The following is a 22953-nucleotide window of genomic DNA, read 5'->3' on the forward strand; positions in this document are numbered from 1 at the left end:
CTCTTTCACTAGAAAGAATTTGGGAGACGTGCTCTGAGAAAAATCTCCTCACGATTATCCTATTATAGGTTTGAGAAGAGGTTCTGAGGAAGAGTTGACACTAGGAGGCAAATGAAATTGTATTTCGCTATACATTGAGTGTTGCTGTCATTCCCTTCATAGCATGTCATCATATTAATGGATCTTCATGTGTGATTTTAATAAATTATAAAATGGTGAAAGAAATGCTTTATTGTGTTCAGAAAATTTGAGCCTTGGTATTCTAGCCATGTTCTCTGCCTTTTAGTGTTTTTTCTCCATTCCTGAAAATAATGCCAACTGAGTTTGATAAGAATGAAAGTAAGTGGTGGCGCACACCTTTTAATCTCAGCACTCAGAGGCAGAGGCAGGTGGATCTCAGTGAGTTCCAGGACAGCAAAGACTATACAGAGAAACCCTGTATCGAAAAATCAAGAAAAAAAATGGAGCTATGTTGGCCAGACTTGGTGGTGCACGCCTTTAATCCCAGCACTCAGAGGCAGAGGCAGGCAGATATCTGAGTTTCAGGCCACTCTGAAGTTCTATGTCAGCCAGAGCTACACAGAAAAACTCTGTCTCCATAAACTTAAAAAAAAAATGAAAAGAAAAGAAAATGGAAGTATATATTTACAGAAAGTTACATTCCATCTACTGTCTTCCCGCTGATATCTCCTATTGTCTGTAGTCATGACAATTCCAGGTGATTTCCACTGCTGTAAATGTCATATACCATAGAGGTCACCTCTAAGTTTGATCCTCCTCCTAGTATTTTCTGGCTCTCTACTGTTTCTTGGTACTTTCAGGATTACTTTCTATAAACTATGCAATAGGATTGTGAAGTATATTTTGTCTGTGTTCTGACAAATGAAGCTTGCCTGGAGTTTAAAAGCCACTAGTTAACCATTGGAGCCAGGCACACAGTACTTTGGAGGAAGCAGTAAGAAAGGGAGTTCTGTCTTAAAGAAAAACTGAGCCAGGCGGGCCTTGGTGGTGCATGCCTTTAATCCCAGCACTAGGGAGGTGGAGAAAGAAATATTGGCGGGTGCAGGCAGGGTCTTGTCCCCATTCTCTCTGAGTATTCGTTCATAGAGATAAGAAGTTAGTGGCTGTTGTTCTGTTTCTCTGATCACTCACCCTAATAGCTGACTTTAGTATTGTGATAGGAATTTCTTTGTGTCTTAGTGTTTTAATAGAACAGATGGCAATGTGCCAGTTTTCACAGGTTTTCTGTATTCTGTTTTCTGTTGTGCATGTCTGCATCTAGGTTTTGTTATATGCATGTTAATCAAGGACTGTCTAACTAAAGAGTCATATTATTATCATTTGCTAATACTCTCTATTTTGTATTTTGATACATTTGTCTTTATTTTCTGTCCCTATTTTAATTATGATCATCAGTAGTCTTTACAGCTATTTCCAAAAAAAATTCTTAGTATGTTGTATCATTAGATATGAAATAAAATTTTGGTATGAAATCTGTTTTGAGCCAGGTAGTAGATAAAATTTTGGTAGGTTATGCCTTGAACCAGGTGATGAGGCACAGGTAGACCTGGTTTACAGGATGAGTTCCAGGACAGGCTCCAAAGCTACACAGAGAAACCTGTCTTGAAAAACCTAATAAAGAAAATATGTGTTTTAAATTCAGTTCTCATTTTTTTAAATGATGTAGTCTGTTTATACCATTTGCTTAGGGCATATTATCAATTTACATTTCAAGAAATTACTGAAAGAAATGTATTTGTTATTGTTCAGGAACTTGACTGAAAAAACTGACCGGGGAGAATCGGCATCGCTGTATATTAAATTTACATTATTTTATGACCTACAATGTAGAGGCTTTAATATATACGTATTGGCTATTTCAGCTGCTGTTGAGCATGGTGTGTTCAATTCATTTGCATATTTATTGATTGTATTATTTGCTTTTTTAAAAATAGATTCTGGTTTTTTTTATTCATTGTAGTATAAATTGATAGCTAATAAATATATCTGCTATGTAAGCTGTCTCTTCATGATTTTTTTTGTTGGGGGCTTCAAGACGGGTTTTTTTTTTTTTTTTTTTCTTTTTCTTTCTTGATTTTCGAGACAGGGTTTCTGTGTAGCTTTGGATCCTGCCCTGGAGCTAGCTCTTGTAGATCAGGCTGACCTCGAACTCACAGAGATTCCGCCTGCCTCTGCTTCCCTAGTGCGGGATTAAAGGCGTGCACCACCACCGCCCGGCAAGATGGGCTTTCTGTGAAACAGCTCTAGCAGTCCTGAAACTCGCACTTTAGACCATGCTTGCCTTGAACTCACAGAGATCTGCCTATCTCTGTTTCCTGAGTGCTGGGATTAAAGGCATGCACCACCACTACCCAGCTAGAAATTATTTCTTAAAGATTTTTTATTATGTATGCATACAGCAGAAGAGGGCATCAAATGCTATTATACATGGTTGTGAGCTACCATGTGGTTGCTGGGTATTGAACTCTAAACCTCTGCAAGAGCAGCCAGTGCTCTTAACCTCTTAGCCATCTCTGCAACCTGTCTCTTCATACTTTTAGTTATTACTTTTTCTCGCAGTGTTTTTCATTGTGTACAGTATTATTTGTCAGCTCCTACTGTTGTGTCAGATGCTGCCCCTTTGTGTTAACTCTGCAGAATTCAGTGTTTCAGATCATACATGAAAGTCTTTAATTCATTATTAATTCGTTATTTGTAGGAGAGATTTGAACCCAGTTCATGTTTTCATAAGCGAATAGATATTTTTCCCAATGCCCATGTTTGAGGAGGCTGTCTAGTCTGCAGCAGACCTCGGTGGTCTTTTGGTGACATTGACAGGGTCATTGCTATTGGGCAGGGTCTGGATCTGCTGCTGTAGTACATTGAGCTGTTTGTCTTCCTCTCCCATGATGCTATTGGTTGGCTCTGCAGTGTCATCTGGAATTAAACCGGATTATCTCAGACATGTATCATTTTCCTCAGGCTTCTCTGTACCTAGGGAATCTGTGCATCAATATGATTTCTAGGTTTCTCCTTTATGATTTCTGAAGTATCTTGTGGGAAGGTTAAATGTCTTCATATTTGAAATGATCATATAACCACTTAGAGAAATACTGCAAATTTCAAAATTATGTCCCATTCTATCTGTGTAAATCATCTTTCCATGTTCTAGTTAGCATCTAAAGTGAGTCAAAGATTTTATTGTAGAGTACTTTTTTCTGCATGGTTAGTTCATTCAATGAATTTTTATTTTGTTTCCTTTCTCTGTAACTTTTCTGATTACTATTTACTATTCATTTCTTAAAATTTAGATTTTTGTATTTTATGTATATTAGTGTTTTGCTTGAGTGTATGACTATATCATGTGCATCCTAGAATTGCAGTTATTGACACTTGTGAGCCAATATGTGGGTTCTGGGAATGGAAACTGGGTCTCTGCAAGACCAACATGCTCACATAACCATTGAGCCATCTCTTTGGGAACCTATTATTAACATTACTTGTGTGAGTAGTAATACTAGAAAATATTATAAATTGTTTTAATCTAAATGAGCCAAAAATGTGTCTTTACACAGGTATTTATTATTTTAATACCTTTTTCTGTCATTGTTGTTGTATGTTTATGTTTAAAAAATTATAACCTACTCAGTCTGTATGTTTTCAGGGCTGAACATTTGGTGTTGGATAACCATATGGTGCCCTCTTCTCTGGGGGAGACTATTTCTCCAGCTTTCAGAATTCCTTAGTGTTTGACTAGGGTTGAGGCATAGTGAGCTTTCTCCCTTCCATGTTAGCATGTCTCTTGGTGTTGTCCTTGTTAAGCTCATATTAAGGCAGCCATTTGATGCTTGTAGCTTCTCTGACGTTTCTAGGAGACACAACATCACAGCAAATGTCCTCTTTCTCTGGCTCTTACAACATTCCTGCCTCTTTCTCAGTGAACCCTGAACCTGAGGTTAAGGTAGTTGTGTTGCTTCTGTGTCAGTGGGGACTGAGCATCACAAGTCTGCATTTTGACTGATAAAGAACTTCCCTTGATGAGTTGGGATTACATTAATCTGTGGGAGTAAAGAAAATATTTATGCAGTTAGGAACTATTTTGATTTAGTAAAGTAGTGCTTGTAGGTTCTCCTTGAAGATCCCTGACTTCAGTAACCCTAGGGAAACTAGCTAGGTTTCCAGTGCCAGGTATGATTTCCCTCTTGTTGAGAGGGTCTTAAATCCAATTTGAAGCTGTGGTTACCATCAAGGTTTGTGTGCTGCACTTGCTGCTTTAGGGTTATCGTGCAATGGAGATCATTGTTGTGGTTCATAGATGTCATAGCTGGCTAGGACTGTTGGTTGGCTCGCACCTTTGAAAGGATGCTTGTTGCCTTCTGATACCATGAAAGCTAGTTCCCAGAGAGGAGGTTTAGGTATCCCGAGTCCTCTGGCTTTTTTGTCCAAAGTGTATGGCGTCTTCAAAAGTAGGAACTCAGCTACCTCTGGGAGGCAAACTTGGACAACAGCAGTACCCTATAGTGAATTGAGTATCTTGGACATCAGTGACCAACATCTACTGTGGAGGCCTGAAATGTGAGCCTATTTTCACATTAACCAAAGGTCAGGGAGTTGGAACTTAGCTCTAGTTCCTTCAAGGTTATTGTGCTTCCTTTTCAAACAAAGGTTCCCCCTAGATGTAGATCAGAGAAGGAGAGGGAGGAGAGTGGAGACCTGAAATGTGAGCCTGTTTCCACATTTACCAAAGGTCAGAGAGTTCTGTTCTCTCAAGGCTATTGTCGTCAACAGGTGTGGCTAATATAGCCAGACCTCCTACTCCAGGAATAGTGAAGTAGATCTGTTCTACCTCAAACAGAAGTCTAAGGATCCAACTAAGTTTCATTTCCCAATGGATCCCACCCAGGGAGTGGTTTGCCTACAGAATGCTTTGATCTAGGGTTTGAGCATGACTTGTTTTGTTCTAGCAGCCAAATGTTTAATTATGAATGTAGCCAACGACCTTGAATTGGTATGTTCATTTCCTTTTATCATGTTAATGCAATCTTTTGTCCTATTTCTGCCTTTTGGGGTCAGGGGTATTTTAAGCAATTGGAAATTAAATGCTGGCAAATTTCAGTACTCACTGGAATTCCTTCCTGATACTATGTTATATGTTTCTCCATTTTGCTATTTTCATTTGCATCTTCATATTCTTTACTATGTTTCTAAATCCCCATGCCTTTACCTGGTAAGAGGTATTTTTGTCAAGGCCGGTCCTAAACAAACTACAAAGCATGTGTCCTGCCTGATTTTGGTGGTTTTGTATGAAAATCTCTGGCTCTTGTGAAAATCTCTGGCTCTTGTGAGGAGCATCATCAGCCCAGATATGGTTTTTGTTTTCATTCTAAATGTATCTGCATGTACAGACTTATGTATTAGAAGCAGGTTTTTTTTTTGTTTCCATTTCCCCCTTTAGATCATTTGTTCCTTGTTATTCCCAACTATTAATACCCACACATCTCATAGTGCTTTCTTTTCACTGCATCACTCCAGGTTGTGTGTTCAAATCTAAAGATTTGGAGCTAGGAACTTCCTGTGAGAGAGAATATGCGATGTCAGTCTTTCTCTGTCAGGAATACCTTCCTCGAAATGCTCTTATCTGCATCCATCCAATTACTTGCAAAGCTCATGATTTCGATTTTCTTTACAGCTGAATCATATTTTCACTCTCCCTGTCTGTTGAAGGACATTCATTATTATTTTGTAACTATTGTGAGTAGATCAGCAATGAGCATGGCTTACAAGTATCTGTGGAGTAGGATGTCAAGTCCTTTGAGCATATGCCAAGGAGTGGACTATCTGGGTCACGTGCTAAATTCATTTAACTTGAGAATTTGTTGATTTAATTGAGGGTTTTCCGTATTGATTTCCAGAGCACCTAAATTATTTGTTCATAAGGATTTTATTCCCTATGTTTACTTTTCTTTCCTTTCTTCCTTCCTTCTTTTCTTTCTTTCCTTTTTTGATGCTGTTTCTGGTTGAATTATTCATAGTATTCCTCTTCCTTCTCTGTGAGAATGCTTTGCTGCCTTGCCTATGGATAATTACTTCCCAGTTCTCTGGTATTTATCTATTATTCTTCATCTGAAATTTATTTTCCATGTTCTCTTTTGATTCCTCGGAATCTTCTGTGTATGTTCTGCCTGTAATTTATTATCTGCAGTGTTGTATTCGTGAAATCAATTGTGATAATTCATAACTGTCCTCTAAAATGCACTCATGTCTTCCTTGATTGTAAGATAAAATTTTTCTGTGTGCAGCAGTGCTGTTGGTGGTGATTTTCTTTACAAGCTTTACCTCTCACTCCACACTCTCCTGGGTTTTGGATCATGATGAAGACATCTGGTCGTATTCTGTTTCTTGAATCTTTTCATGTGGTTTGACATTGTTCTGTAACCTCTTTCAGTATTAATTTTGTTTTTCTTTTTGACCCCTTAATGTGAAAGGGCAGCAAGCCATCTACTCATTGTTCCTGAAAGAGAAACTCAAAAAAGAAACAGAAAGGAATGGCTGATTCTCCAATAAATGTGCCCCAGGTCAGTAGTCCTCCTTTTTTTATGTAAATGTTGTAGCTTGATATACTTTGAAGCCTTTCATTTTTTGCATCTGACTGTTTATTTAGCTTTCCCTCGAAAAATATTACAAGCATAAAAACAAACACAAAAATCACATGTTGAAATTAAGCAGGCCCACTGTACAACTCAATGTACTTTTGTACAGTTAGAGTAGTCACTGTGAACAGAAGCTCTGGAGCCTCACATGGGATTTTATAGTTTTAATATCCAATATAGTTGTACTTATCTACCATCAAAAACCAAACAATGTGACAGTGTTAGAGCTAGAAAAGCACTCAGTTTTATATCCTTTTTCATAACTGATATTCATTGCCTGCATCCAGTTCTACCTCAGTATTGATACTTAATGTTTCTTCTCTTTTCTCCGTGTTGTACTGTGACCAAATGCATATTCTTTCTATAAACACATTTCATTGACTAGATTCTGCATATGAGGGAAAACATGATTTCTTTCTGACACTGTATGACCTCACTAACTATTATATGTTCTAAGTCCAACTTCTTTCCTGCACGTTATTATTAATTTTTCTCTTTAGGTGAATGGTACTTCATAGTATATACCATTTCATTATCCATTCCTCTGTTAATAGACAGTTTGGTTGATTCCAATGTTCTTATTCTTTTTTTGAATAAGCAGTAGTAAATATCAGGTATAAATATCTCTATTGGGGTATGGGGTTCCCTGGGGATATGGCCAGGAGTCAAAAACTGGGTCATACATTAGTTCTATCTTTAATTGCTTAATAATCTTCAAACTAATTTCCATTGGAGTGTATTAATTTGCATCCCCACCTACCCACCCCAACACCAACACTGAATAAGGGTATCTTTCTCTCCACATCCTCTCTACCATTTGTTGTCAGGTTAGTTGATGACAGCCGTTTTTCCTGGGGTCAGGCAGTATGTCACAGTAGGTTTAGTTTGCACTTCTCTGGGTGAATTTTAGGGATCCTGAATACATTTTGCCATATTCATTGACCACTTGGGTTTCGATATTTAAACTGTCTATTCAGGTTGTTTATTTGCCCATTTGGTGATTTGCAGTTATATTTCCTTGAAATTTACTTTCTGTAATTCTCAGTGAAAATTAGACATGAGCTGCTATCCAGAATGCTACTGGTACAGATTCTTTCCCATTCTGTGTAGTGTCTATGTAATCTGCTGATTTGTATTGAAAGTCTTTATCTTCATGGAGTATCATCTGTTAATACTTGGGTTAGTTTCTATGTGATGTTCTTTCTTTCTTTTTTTCTTTTTTTTTTACTTTTTACTCCTTTAATATATGTCTGTCTGTTTCTTTCTTTTTTTTTTTCGCCTCCTCCCCGCCTCCCATTTCCCTCCCCCTCCTCCCGTCCCTCTCCCCCTCCCCCCACTCATCTTCTCCTCCCTCTCCAGTCCCAGGAGCAGTCAGGGTTCCCTGCCCTGTGGAAAGTCCAAGGTCCTCCCCCCTCCATCCAGATCTAGGAAGTTGAACATCCAAACTGTCTAGGCTCCCACAAAGCCAGAACCTGAAGTAGGATCAACACCCCATGCCATTGTCCTTGGCCTCTTGTCAGCTCTCATTGTCCGCCATGTTCAGAGAGTCCGGTTTTATCCCATGCTTTTTCAGTCACAGTCCAGCTGGCCTTGGTGAGCTCCCCATAGATCGGTCCGACTGTCTTAGTGGGTGGATGCACCCCTCGTGGTCCTGACTTCGTTGTACATGTTCTCCCTCCTTCTGCTCCTCATTAGGACCTTGGGAGCTCAGTCCGGTGCTCCAGTGTGGGTCTCTGTCTCTATCTCCATCCATCGCTAGATGAAAGTTCTATGGTGATATGCAAGATATTCATCAGTATGGCTATAGGATAGGATCATTTCAGGTTCCCTATCCTCAGGTGCCCAAGGAACTAACTGGGGACATTGCCCTGGGCATCTGGTAGCCACACCAAGTTCAGGTCTCTTGCCAACCCTTAGGTGGTTCCCTTAACTAAGATATGAATTTCCCTGCTCCCCTATCCAACCTTCCTATATCCCCAATCATCCCGTTTCCCCAAGTTCCCCTCATCCTCTCCTTCACACTTTTCTTTCTCCATCTCCCCTTACCCCCATCCCACCCTACCCCCAAGATTCCAATTTTTTGCCCGGCACTCTTGTCTACTTCCCATAGCCAGGAGGATAACTATATGTTTTTCCTTGGGTTTGCCCTCTTGTTTAGCTTCTTTAGGACCACATATTATAGACTCAGAGGCCCCCTATCCATAGCTAGAAACCAATTATGAGTGAGTACATCCCATGATCTTCTTTTTGGGTCTGGGTTACCTCACTCAGGATAGTATTTTCTATTTCCATCCATTTGCATGCAAAATTCGAGAAGTCATTGTTTTTTACTGCAGAGTAGTACTCTAATGTGTATATATTCCACACTTTCTTCATCCATTCTTCCATTGAAGGACACCTAGGATGCTTCCAGGTTCTGGCTATTACAAATAATGCTACTATGAACATAGTTGGACAAATGCTTTTGTCATATGATAAGGAATCTCTTGGGTATATTCCCAGGAGTGGTATTGCTGGGTCCAGGGGTAGGTTGATCCCAATTTTTCTGAGAAACCGCCACACTGATTTCCAAAGTGGTTGCACAAGTTTGCAGTCCCACCAGCAATGGATGAGGGTACCCCTTTCTCCACAACCTCTCCAGCAAAGGCTATCTTTGGTGTTTTTGATTTTAGCCATTCTGACAGGTGTAAGATGATATCTCAAAGTTGTTTTGATTTGCATTTCTCTGATCGCTAAGGAGGTTGAGCATGACCTTAAGTATCTTTTGGCCATTTGAACTTCTTCTGTTGAGAATTCTCTGTTCAGTTCAGAGCCCCATTTTTTAATTGGGTTAATTATCATTTTAACGTCTAGTTTCTTGAGTTCTTTATATATTTTGGAGATCAGACCTTTGTCTGTTGCGGGGTTGGTGACTTTATTAGAAATCATCTTTTTTTTTTTTTTTTTTTTTTTTTTTTTTTTTTAAGCCTACAGCACCCGGTATTCCCAGGCGGTCTCCCATCCAAGTACTAACCAGGCCCGACCCTGCTTAGCTTCCGAGATCAGACGAGATCGGGCGCGTTCAGGGTGGTATGGCCGTAGACGTAGAAATCATCTTTTTGAGTAGTTGTCTTCTCTCATCGTCTACATCCCTGATTTCCTTAAGTCTCCTTATATCCAGGAAAGCATTCTGCCTGGGATATGTGATTAAACTGTGCCCTTTGTTTCAGGGTCTGTTTCCATTCCAGGGTGTGAATGTGAACATCTCCCAGGAGCAAAAGGAATGCTTGGACACTGCTCAGAGGAATTTGTACATTGGTATGATGTTGGAAAATTACAACAACCTGGTCTCTGTGGGTGAGAACATTTGCTTGTAGAATTCCCTATAGGTCGTTAATTGTCTGTTAGGCTGCATTGGAAGCAACAGGAAACTAGGAAATGCGTGATAATAGAAAAATTCTTTTTCTTGGTATTTGTTTTTTGCTTTTTTAACATTTTTCATATGAGAGGTGTCATGGACTGTAACATGATTAATAAAAACCCAGAGACAGAAATAAATGTTCAACCTGAAGGTTAGAAAAGCAAAAAGTCAGCAACTGGCTCTTACCTCTACCTCAGATCCTGCAAACAGTAATCTTAGAATGACCCCATGTGTTACAGCTGTTTTCTCCCTTCTTACATTCCTCTTTAATTTAAGGTTAACAGCATGAACAACTACTACCCGGTTTCTTTGGCAAACAACTGTGGCTACTGGGTTTAAAGGTGTATTTACCGCCACCTGGTCTATGAGACTGATCAGTGCTACTATTTTATTCTCTGAACTTCAGGCAAGCTTTAGTTATTAAAACACGAATGCGCTGGGCGGTGGTGGCGCACGCCTTTAATCCCAGCACTTGGGAGGCAGAGGCAGGCGGATCTCTGTGAGTTCGAGACCAGCCTGGTCTATAAGAGCTAGTTCCAGGACAGGCTCCAAAACCACAGAGAAACTCTGTCTCGAAAAACCAAAAAAAAATTAAAAACCACGAGTGCATTATCACTAAAATGCACCCTTTAGTTTCATGATGCATTCAGAAACTCAATAGTTTAAGCGGTTTCCAATCATATCTTTTTAAAAAATTTTTTTTAATATTTATTAAGCTCTACAATTTTCTCTGCTCCCTTCTCTGCCTCTCCCCAACCTCCTTCAAACCTCCCCTAAGGTCCCCATGTTCCCACTTTAGCCAGGAGATCTTGTCATTTTCTACTTACTACTTCCTATGTAGATTAGATCTATGTAAGTGTCTCTTGGTGTCCTCATTGTTGTTTAAGTTATCTGGGATTGTGGTTTGTAGTCTGGTTTTCTTTGCTTTGTGTTTAAAAACCACCTATGAGTGAGTACATGTGATAATTGTCTTTCTGTGTCTGGGTTACCTCACTCAAATTATGTTTTCTAGCTCCATTCATTTTCTTGCAAAGTTCATGTTGTCGTTTTATTTATTTATTTATTTATTTATTTATTTATTTATTTATTTATTTATTTATTTTTTGCTGTGTAGTACTCCATTGTGTAAATGTACCACATTTTTCTTGTCCATTCTTTGATGGAGTGGCATTTATGTTGTTTCCAGGTTCTGGCTCTGACAGACAAAGCTGCTATGAGCACATGTCCTTGTGGCACGATTGAGCATCCTTTGGATATATACCCAGAAGTGGCATTGCTGGGTCTTGAGGAAGATTGTTTCCTAATTTTCTGAGAAATCGCCACACTAACATACAAAGGGGTTGTACCAGCTTGCATTCCCACCAGCAATGAAGAAGTGTTCCCTTTTCCCCACAACCTCTCCAACATAAGTTGTCATCAGTGTTTTTGATCTTGGTCATTCTTACAGGTGTAAGGTGGAATCTCAGAGTTGTTTTGACTTGCATTTTTCTGATGACTAAGGATGTTGAACATTTCCTAAGTGTCTTTCAGCCATTTTAGATTCCTCTGTTGAGAGTTCTTTGTTTAGGTCTCTACTCCATTTTTTTATTGGATTATGTGATCTTTTGGTGAGTTCTTTGTATATTTTGGAGATCAGACCTCTGTCTGATGTGGGGTTAGTGAAGATCTTTTCCCATTCTGAAGGCTGTTGTTTTGTATTGTTGACCATGTCCTTTGCATTACAGAAGCTTTTCAGTTTCAGGAGGTCCCATTTATTAATTGTTTCTCTCACTATCTGTACTGCTGGGGTTATATTTAGGAAGGGGTTCATTGTGCCAATGCGTTCAAGTGTACTTCCCACTTTCTCTTCTATAAGGTTCAGTGTGGCTGGCTTTATGTTGAGGTCTTTGATCCATTTGGACTTGAGTTTTGTGCATGGTGATAGATATGGGTCTATTTTCATTCTTCTACATGTTGATATCCAGTTATGTCAGCACCACTTGTTAAATATGCTTTCTTTTTTCCATTTGATATTTTTTGCTTCTTTGTCAAAAATCAGGTGTTCGAAGATGTGCGGATTGATATCCAGGTCTTCTGTTTGGTTCCATTGGTCCTCCTGTCTGTTCTTATGCCAATACCAGGCTGTTTTCAGTACTGCAGCTTTGTAGTAGAGTTTGAAGTCAGGTATTATGATGCCTCCAGAAGTTTTTTTATTGTACATGATTGTTTTGGCTATACTGGGTTTTTTGCATTTCCATATGAAGTTGAGTACCATTTTTTCGAGGTCTTTGAAGAATTTTGCTGGGATATTGATGGGCATTGTGTTGAGTCTGTAGATTGTTTTTGGTGAGATGGCCATTTTTACTATTTAATTCTGCCTACCTAAAAGCATGGGAGATCTTTCTACTTTTTGGTGTCTTCTTCATTTTCTTCAAAGATTTAAAGTTCTTGTCATACAAGTCTTCCACTTGTTTGGTTAGAGTTACTCCGAGATATTTTATGCTTTTTTTGGCTATTGTGAAGGCTGTTGATTCTCTGATTTCTTCCCCAGCACTTTTATCATCTGTGTACAAGAGGACTACTGAATTTTTTGAGTTAATTTTATATCCTGCTCCATTGCTGAAAGTGTTAGAAGTTCCTTGGTAGAATTTTTGGGATCACTTATGTAAACTATCATTTCATCAGCAAACAGTGAGAGTTTGACTTCTGCTTTTCCAATTTGTATCCCCTTGATCTCCCTTTGGTGTCTTATTGCTCTAGCTAGGATCTCAAGAATTATTTTGAATAGATAAGGAGAGAGTGGAAAACCTTTTCTTGTTCCTGATTTCAGTGGAATCACTGGGAGTTTCTCTCTATTTAGTTTGATGTTGGCTGTTGGCTTGCTGTATATTGCCTTAATTATGTTAGGTGTCTTCCTTGTATCCCTGCTCTCTCCAAGACTTTTATCATGAAGAGGTGTTGTATTTTGTCAAAAGCTTTTTCGGCATCTAATGACATGATCATGTGGTTTTTATTTTTCAGCTTGTTTATATGGTGGATTACGTTGACAGATTTTCGTATGTTGAACCATCCCTGCATCTATGGGATGAAGCCAACTTGATCATGGTGGATGATGATTCTCATGTGTTCTTGGATTCGATTTTTCAGTATTTTATTTAGTATTTTTGCATCAATGTTCAGAGTGAGATTGGTCTGTAATTCTCTTTCTTTGTAATGTCTTTCTGCGGTTTGGTATCAGGGTAATTGTAGCCTCATAAAAAGATTTTGGCGGCCGGGTGGTGGTGGCGCACGCTTTTAATCCCAGCACTTGGGAGGCAGAGGCAGGTGGATCTCTGTGAGTTCGAGACCAGCCTGGTCTACAAGAGCTAGTTCCAGGACAGGCTCCAAAACCACAGAGAAACCCTGTCTCGAAAAACCAAAAAAAAAAATAAATAAATAAATAAATAAAAAATAAATAAATAAATAAAAAGATTTTGGCAATGTTCCTTTTGTTTCTATTGTGTGGAATAACTTGAGGAGTGTTGATATTAATTCTTCTTTGAAAATCTTGTAGAATTCTGAGCTGAAACCATCTGGTCCTGGGCTTTTTTTGGTTGGGAGACTTTTGATGACTGTTTCTATTTCTTCAGCAGTTATAGGTCTGTTTAATTTGCTTATCTGGTCTTGATTTAATTTTGGTAAGTGAAATTTATCCAGAAAGTTGTCCGTTTCCTTTAAGTTTCAATTTTATGGAGTACAGGTTTTATAAATATGACCTGATGATTCTCTGTATTTTGCTCCGTGTCTGTTATTATGACCCCCTTTTCATTTCTGATTTTGTTAATTTGGATATTCTCTCTCTCTCTGCCTTTGGTTAGTTTGGAAAAGGTTTGTCTGTTTTGTTATTTTCTCATAGAACCAGCTCTTTGTCTCATTGATTCTTTGTATTGATTTCTTTGTTTCTATTTTCTTGATTTCAGTTCTCAGTTTGATTACTGCCATCTAGTTCTCTTACTTGAGTTTGCTTCTTTTTGTTCTAAAGTTTTCAAATGTTCTGTTAATTCACTAGTGTGGAATTGTTCCAGCTTCTTGATATAGGCATTTAGTGCTATGAACTTTCCTCTTAATATTGCTTTCATTGTGTCCCATAAATTTGGGTATGTTGTATGGTCATTTTCATTGAATTTTAGGAAGTCTTTGATTTCTCTTTTTATTTTTTCCTTGACCCATTGATGATTCAGGTGAGCATTGTTTAATTTCCATGTGTTTGTGGGTTTCCTGCAATTAGTATTGTTGTTCACTTCTAGTTTTATATTATGGTGATCTGATAAGGTACATTGGGTTATTTCCAATTTTTTTCTATTTGTTGAGGTTTGTTTTGTTACTGAGTATGTGGTCAGTTTTTGAGAAGGTTCCGTGAGGTGCTGAGAAGGTATATTCTTTTCTGTTTGAATGGAATATTCTATAGATGTCTGTTAAGTCAATTTGAGTCATAACATCTGTTGGTTCTCTTATTTCTCTGTTCATTTTTTTGTCTGATTGACCTGTCCAGTGGTGAGAGTGGAGTGTTGAAGTATCCCACTATTAGTGTGTGTGTGGTTTAATGTATGATTTAAGCTTTACAAGTGTTTCTTTGACATATGAGGGTGTCCTTGTATTTGGGGGCATAGATGTTCAGTACTGAAATTTCCTCTTGATGGATTTTTTCCTGTGACTAATATGAAATGACCTTATTTGTCTTTTTTGACTGATTTTTAGCTTGAAGTCTATTTGTTAGATACTAGGATAGCTATACCTGCTTGTTTCTTAGGTCCATTTGATTGGAATATTTTTTCCCAACCCTTTACTTTGAGACGATGTCTGTCTTTGAGGTTCAGATGTATTTCTTGTGTGCAGAAGAAGGATGAATTCTGTTTTTGTATCCATTCTGTTAGCCTGTGCCTTTTTATAGGTGAGGTGAGTCGATTTATATTAAGGGATATTAATAATCAGTGGTTGCTTTTTCCTGTTAATTTAGTTTTCATCGTTGGTGATGTTAATTTGTGTTTTTTTTTTTCCTTCTTTGGGATTTGCTGTTATGAGATCATCAATTGTCTGTGTTTTTGTTGCTGTAGCCATCTTCCTTGGGTTGGAATTTTCCTTCTAGTATTTTGTGTAGGGCTGGATTTGTGGCTAGGTATTGGTGAAATCTAGATTTGTCATGGAATATCTTGTTTTGTCCTTCTTTGGTGATTGACAGTTTTGCTGGGTATAGTAGTCTGGGCTGGCATCCCTGGTCTCTTATTGTCTGCACAACGCTTGTCCACAACCTTCTGGCTTTCATTGACTCCAATGAGAAGTCAGATGTAATTCTGATCAACCTTTATATGTTACTTGGCCTTTTCCCTTTGCAGCTCTTAACATTGTTTCTTTACTCTGTGTATTTAGCATTTTGATTATTATGTGGCGACAAGACTTTTTTTTGATCCAGTCTATTTGGTGTTCTGTAAGCTTCTTGTGTTCATAGGCATATTTTTCTTAGGTTGGGAATGTTTTCTTGTATGATTTTGTTAAATAAATTTTCTGTGCCTTTGAGTTGAACTCCTTCTTTTATACCTATTATTCTAAGATTTGGCCTTTTAATAGTATCCCATATTTCCTGGATATTTTGGGTTAAGCTTTTGTTAGATTTATTGTTTTCCTTAACTAATGAGTCTATTTCCTCTATTGTATCTTCAGCGCTTGAGATTCCCTCTTCCATCCCTTGTATTCTGTTGTTCATGCTTGCGTTTGTGTTTCCTTATCTTTTTCTCATGATTTCTGTTTCTATAGTTCCTTCGGCTTGTGTTTTCTTTATTGCTTCTATTTCAGTTTTCAAGTCCTGAATAGTTTCTTTTATATGGTTGATTTCTTTTTCTTGGTTTTATTTAAGTAATTTGCTGATATCTTCCAATTTTTTTGTTTCTCTTTTCTTCAATATATTTAAGGGAATTTCTCATTTCATCTTTTAGAATTTCTAACATTCTCTTGAAGTTATTTTTTTAGTTAATTTTCTTCTGGTTCATCCATATTTGGTTGTTCAGGCTTGCTGTTGTAGGGACTTGTAGGGACTTTAGGTTTTACTGGTGTTGCATGTGATCTTACCTTTTCTATTCATCTTTTCCTCTAATAGGTGGTTGGGGCTGTCTGAGATTCTGTTGAATAATCTTCTAGGTGCCAGTGAATTCAAAGCTCAGATGGTTGTCTGTGTCACAGTTCTTCTTACCCCTGGCTTCTGCTTCCAGTGGATCTTGTTTCCTCGGGCCCTCTCTGTCCTAGGTAGCTCCTTCAGAGCCACTCCTGTGGATTTTGTTGCCCAAGGTGGAGTTCCTTGCCTCTGGGCAAATGTGTCCTAGGTTACCAGGTTTGACCTGCACCTATAAATCTTGGTCTGGATTCCCTCCTGCAGAAGTCCGTGGGTTGGAGTTGGACCTGGAAAGGTTTCTGGCTCCAGTCTTCTGTCTCGGAGGTCTCAGGTTCTGGTGCGCCCAGACCCACAGAGGAATTGCTTACTTCCTCAGAGGTCCCAGACTCACACTCGGACCCGCAGAGGTTCCGCTGGAGATGTCTGACTCTGGATTTGCTCGCTGGCTGCTGGCTCGATCCTGATCCGCCAGGGTCCAGGTAATAGGTTGGCTTCCTGGACTGGATTTTTTCCTTCTTGTTTGCCCTCTGTCCTAGGTAGCTGGTTCTGTCCTCCTCTGGTTCTGGTCTCCACCAATATTTTTTTTTTTTTTTTTTTTGGTTTTTCGAGACAGGGTTTCTCTGTAGCTTTGGAGCCTGTCCTGGAACTCCCTTTGTAGACCAGGCTGGCCTCGAACTCACAGAGATCCGCCTGCCTCTGCCTCCCGAGTGCTGGGATTAAAGGCGTGCGCCACCACCGCCCGGCCTCCACCAATATCTTAAAGCAGGTTGTCCATCATTGCCTTTGCCATTGTTTTAATCGTGAAAAAAATTAAGAGTATGGAAACTTAAAATTCTTCCTAAATCTGCTGAAGATTCTGATAGGATGGAGCAATTGGGAAATCGTTCCTGTATTCTTTTACTTTGTGTTCTCTTCGTGTGTTGAGCAGAGCACTGTGTTAGATGTCTGTATTCTTTGTTTTGTTTTTTTTTTTTTATTTATTATGTGTACAACATTCTGCTTCCCACACACCAGAAGAGGGCGCCAGATCTCATTACAGATGGTTGTGAGCCATCATGTGGTTGCTGGGAATTGAACTCAGGACCTCTGGAAGAACAGTCAATGCTCTTAACCTCTGAGCCATATCTCCAGCCTAGATGTCTGTATTCTTTCTAAACATTCTAGTAGGGGTCATGGGCTACCTCACAGAATATGTGGATTATTGTATGCAAGGTAGGCCTGGTCACCTATCTGGAGCACATGAGGTGGCCCTGGAATGTGGAGAGGAGAGAGTAACCACACTTGGAGTAGGATAATGAATGAGCAGGACAACAGTAATGACTTCAAGTGAAAGAGAAAGCAAGGACTGAAAATAGAATTTTGCTTTATCCAATTCCACTTAAAAGGATTCCTGATCATTTAAATTAGTATAACATCCTGGTCCCAGGATGCATTCAGTCTATTGGAAATGTTAGAAGACATTGAGCCTTATTGCACCCGAATTATAGAGACAATACTAGTACAAAATGCAATTTATGTGAGTATGCTGATATTGGAATAATTTGACAAATTATAAACCTAATGTGAATCCATGAAGTAGAATTCTGTAATTGCCTACCTTACATGTGTGTCAATGGTAGACAGAAATAAGCAATGACTTTCTGTAATAATCCTGCCACTAATGATCTAGAGCAGTGGTTGTCACTGTTGGTAATGTTACGACCCTGTAATGAACAGCTTGCATTATGGTGACCCCAACCATGAAATTTTTTTGAGTGCTACTTCTTGACTGTCACTGTACTACTAAGTGATATCTCAGTTACTAAGGCCATCAGACATATGTTTTCTTTTTTTCCTTCCTTCCTTCCTTCCTTCCTTCCTTCCTTCCTTCCTTCCTTCCTTCCTTTCTTTCTTTCTTTCTTTCTTTCTTTCTTTCTTTCTTTCTTTATGTATACAATATTCTGTCAGTGTGTATGCCTGAAGGCCAGAAGAGGGCGCCAGACCTCTTTACAGATGGTTGTGAACCACCATGTGGTTGCTGGGAATTGAACTCAGGACCTTTGGAAGAGCAAGCAATGCTCTTAACCACTGAGCCATCTCTCCAGCCCCATATGTTTTCTCAGATGGTCACCACCCACAGGTTGAGAAATGATGATCTAGAGCCTCTGATGTCTGGCAGAATCCTTGCTTTGCATCCATTATTATTGAAGAATCTAAAAAAAAAAAAAAAAAAGAATCTATGTAGTTTTTTTTGGGGGGAAGGGGAACCTTTGATGCTTTTATATATGCCTTGAATCTTTAAAGACATTTGGTCTTCTGCAATATAATCTTCATTGCTGTACATTAGTTAGTAAGAGACTGAACCTGGGATTGGATTATACTCTTTAACAATTTCTGAGATAAAAATATTTAAAAATACAGACAGGTATTCTATATATAATCAGTCAGTGGGCTCCTTCCCAAGGGAAATTTCTGATTCCTCAATTATTTGTTTCAACTTCCTTATAGTGAAAGAATGAGGTCAAGTAGTGTGAGCTCTATTCTAAGTAGTTGCTGTTTGACTTAAGAGAGAACATAGGAAGAGAGTCATTTATCAAATAATTAGTCTTGAAACAAGCCCTATTAATCTGAACTGTACTCATTTTCCAGAGAACTATGGCATGTGTAACACTGTCCCCCAGCAAGTGAAGTCTGATAAGGAGTCTCACCAATGTAATAAGCTTTGCAAAATGCTTCATGACCCCTCCACATGTGTACTTTATAGAACAAGTGAAACTATAGAAAACTCTAATAACTACAGATGCAGTAATCAAAGGGATGACTCTGTAGACTCATCAAACCCAGATAGACATGACAGCATGCACACTGGAGAAGAACCTTCCAAATCTAGAGACTGTGAGAAATCTTTAAGTTTGTGTTCCAACATTACTCAAAATCAGAGAGTCTACACTGCAAAGAAAGACAACAGGCAGGGAGAATATGGTGACTGTTTCAGCTCTGCTTACAGTCCTATGCAACAAACAATCTATATTAGAGAGAAGCCATTCCTGTGTGAGGAATGTGGGAAATGCTTCAATACTGCCTCAAACCTCAGTGTACATCGGAGAATTCATACTGGAAAGAAACCCTATAAATGCGATATTTGTAAAAAATCCTTTGCCCGATGTTCAAACTTTACAATTCATCAAAAACTTCATACTGAGGAGAAACCCTACAAATGCAAAGAATGTGGAAAGTCATTTCGCCAGGCCATCGGACTTAATAACCACCAGAAATTGCATACTGGAGAGAAACCTTACAAATGCAAAAAATATGGAAAGTCTTTTATTGGAAAGTCAAATCTTAAAGGGTATTACAGAATCCACACTGGAGGCAAGCCATATAATTGTGAGGTATGTGACAAATCCTTTCATATCTCATTTCTTAGAGCACTTCAGAAAAAACATACTGGAGAGAAAATTTGCAAACGTAAGGAATGTGACAAATCCTTTGCCTATAACTCATATTTTAGAACACAGCAGATTGTTCCTAGTGAAGAGAGACATTATTTTAGTAAAAAATGTGACAAATATTTTACTAGATGCTTCTACTTCAGAGCACATCAGAAAAATTAATAGGCAGAGAAACATACCATTGTGAATAATGTGATGTACCGTTTATCTGAAATTCTCTCTGCTTATGAATCTCAAGAGCATATGTAATAGAAACACAAAGATAAGAAACTTGTGAATGCCTTTAATAAAGGTCTAAATCTTTGAAAATATCACAGGATTTATATAAGCATTAAATCCTACAAAATATTGGAAATTTTGTTATATGTTTATGTTTGTGGTGACATTGCATGCATGTATTTTTGTACACCATGTGTCTGCCTGGTACCTGGGCATACAGGAGCCCAGAATAGGACATCAGATCCCTTGAAAGTGGATTAACAGTAAAGCGTGAGATAATATGTGGGTTGAATTAAACCTCGTTTTCTGGAATAGCAACCACTGCTCTTGACCACTAAACCATATCTCCAGTCTTCAGAGGAACAAGGAAAATCTTCATGAAATGTTCTCTCTTCCTGTGTGTCCCTGGGGAGGTGGGCCTAGGATAATTCAGAACCTCAGCAGTGTACAATATTCTCATCCCAATCATTGAGTTCATTTCTGCCCCTGAATTTTGACTGAGCTGTGAACGGAGGTGAGATTCCAGTTACACTAACTGAAAATGCTTCCTCAATATTCTAACATTGCATGACAATTGGAGAATCACTTGTTTTGTTTTCTTTTTTTGGTTTTTTTGAGACAGGGTTTCTCTGTGGTTTTGGAGCCTGTCCTGGAACTAGCTCTTGTAGACCAGGCTGGTCTTGAACTCACAGAGATCCGCCTGCCTCTGCCTCCCAAGTGCTGGGATTAAAGGCGTGCGCCACCACCACCCGGCGTTTTGTTTTCTTTTTATCTACTGTGCACAGTACTGCGTTAGAAATCCAGGTGCTTTCTAAAGAATCTCTTTCTCATGTGCAGGTCTCACTGATCACCCAGACCTGGTCACCTATGGAACAGAACAAAAAACCCAGAAAAATGGAGAGAGAGGAGACAGTATCTAAGGATCCCGGTATGTTGCAGGGATTGGTGAAGGAGTGGAAAGGGTTTCAAGTGAATGTGGACTTGGGACATGACATCAGTTTTGACACATTGTTTCACTAAAAATACTGGAGACTTCCATCCACTGAGCAAGATCTCATGGTTATCCTAATGTAGCATGCCTATAATAGGTTTAAAAAGGTATGTTGAAAGGAGCTGTTCTGATAAAGAATTGATACTAGGAGGCACATAAAATTTTGAGTATATATATCAGTGATACTATCCATATTCATGTATGTCACTGATCATGTCATACAAATATTAAGTGAAATTCATTTCTGTGGTTTTAATGTGTTATATAAAAGGATGAAAATTAATACCTCTAGGTTTATTTATTGTTTTCAGATTGTTTTGAGCTTTGGTGTGCTAGTACATTCTCTACCTTTTAGTGTAGTACGAGGGGGGAGTGGGCTGTGTCCCGCCCAGTTCCCGGCCTCCCAGCTAGCTCATACCCAAAATAATTACACAGAAATTGTATTAATTAAATTACTTCATGGCCCATTACCTCTAGCTTCTTATTGGCTAATTCTCACATCTTGATTCAACCCATTTCTAATAATCTGTATGTCACCACGAGATCGTGGCTTGCCGGGAAAGATTTAACATGTCTGACTGTGGCGACTCCATGGCAGCTCTGTTTGCCTTCCTTGTTTCTCCCAGCATTCAGTTCTCTTCCCCCACCCTCACACCCCCGCCTACCTAAGTTTCTGCCCTATCAAAAGGCCAAGGGAGTTTCTTTATTTGAGCAATGAAAGCAACATATAGAAAGAAGAACCTCCTACACCATTTTAGTGTTAATGTGTCCATTGCTGAAAATGATGTCAATAGAGGTTTGATAAGAATCAGGAAGTACATTTATAGACTGTTAAACTCTGTCTACACTGTCTGCCCATTGTTATCTCCTATTGTCTGTTGTCATGATAATTCCAAATGGTTTTCATTACTGTAATATAATATACTGGCTTCTCATTGGTAGTTTTGTTGAAAAAAAAAATCTATGGCTCTTTTATGGACCATTTTATCTGAGAGTATTAATATGGTTGACAGTGATTTTCTCCATAAACTTTAAATGTGGGGCTGGAGAGATGGCTCAGAGGTTAAGAGCCTTGCCTGCTCTTCCAAAGGTCCTGAGTTCAATTCCCGGCAACCACATGGTGGCTCACAACCATCTGTAATAAGGTCTGGTGCCCATTTCTGGCCTGCAGACATATACACAGACAGAACACTGTATACATAATACATAAATAAATATTTAAAAAAAAAAAAAAACTTTAAATGTGGTTTCATGCTCTCCTGCCTTTGAGACCATTGACCAGACACCTAGTAGTATCCTGGTTCTTGGGTTTTTCATGTGGTTTTACATTGTTATTGAACAGTTTTTCTTACTAAATTTTGCTTTTCCTGTTTGACTCCTTTATATGAAAGGGCAGCAAGCCATCTATTCAGCAAGCCATCCGTTGTTCCTGAAAGAGAAACTCAAAGAGGAGAAACAAGAAATGGCTGATTTTCCAGGACATGTGTTCCAGGTCATTGGTCATGTCAGTTTTTTTCTGGAAATGTTATATTTTGAGACATTGATTTTCTGCTTCTGGTACTTTTTTAACTTTATTTTGAAAAACAGTTGCAAACAACAAAAAACTCACATTCTAAAATTAACCAGACTTCAAGACTGTACAATTCTATGTACTTTTATTGGGGAGAGAATCTTTGGAACCTTACATCGACTTTCATGTTTCAGTCCTGAATATATTTTGTAATAATTATCTTCTACCCTGTTTCCCTAAAAGTGTGACAGAATTAGAACTAGAAAAGCAATTATTTTTATATCCTTTTTCATAGCTTTTGTTCATTAACTGCATGCAGTCCTATCTCAGCACCTGATATTCACCCTTTTTTTGTTCTCTTAACTCTATGTTCTACTGTGTCATAATAAACATTGTTTCCATAAACACATATAATTGACTAGATTCTGCATATGAGGGAAAATGTGATTTCTTGTGGCACTTTATGACCTCACTTATATTACACATTCTAAATCCACATTATCCTTCACATTTTTGTTATATTTTTCTCCTCAACTGACTAGTATCCCATTTTCCTTATCTATTCATTATTGCATTTTCATTGTCCATTCATTTGTTGATGCATGATTAGTTTGATTCCAATGCTTTGCTA

At 38.5% G+C, this 22953-nt stretch overlaps 1 protein-coding gene and 1 non-coding gene across 3 annotated transcripts in view; one reads left to right on the forward strand and one right to left on the reverse strand.

Annotated features, from left to right (window-relative positions):
* Window positions 1–22953, forward strand: part of LOC130870393 (zinc finger protein 54-like) — a 29143-nt gene that overhangs the window by 3225 nt on the left and 2965 nt on the right. Inside the window, exons 3-7 of one of the 2 annotated variants that reach the window (XM_057763108.1) lie at window positions 6486–6575; window positions 9860–9986; window positions 18800–19542; window positions 20659–20749; window positions 22204–22316. In XM_057763108.1, coding sequence (XP_057619091.1) covers window positions 6546–6575; window positions 9860–9986; window positions 18800–19542; window positions 20659–20749; window positions 22204–22316 — 1104 coding nt within the window. In that variant the 5' untranslated portion in view covers window positions 6486–6545. The remainder of the gene's footprint in view (window positions 1–6485; window positions 6576–9859; window positions 9987–18799; window positions 19543–20658; window positions 20750–22203; window positions 22317–22953) is intronic. The other variant, XM_057763109.1, reaches the window with a different exon arrangement.
* LOC130870561 (5S ribosomal RNA) lies at window positions 9615–9733 on the reverse strand. Its single transcript, XR_009056710.1, has one exon. It is a non-coding gene; the product is annotated as a 5S ribosomal RNA (ribosomal RNA).

This window comes from Chionomys nivalis, chromosome 2 (assembly GCF_950005125.1).
Source record: "Chionomys nivalis chromosome 2, mChiNiv1.1, whole genome shotgun sequence".
NCBI classification, from domain to species: Eukaryota; Metazoa; Chordata; class Mammalia; order Rodentia; family Cricetidae; genus Chionomys; species Chionomys nivalis.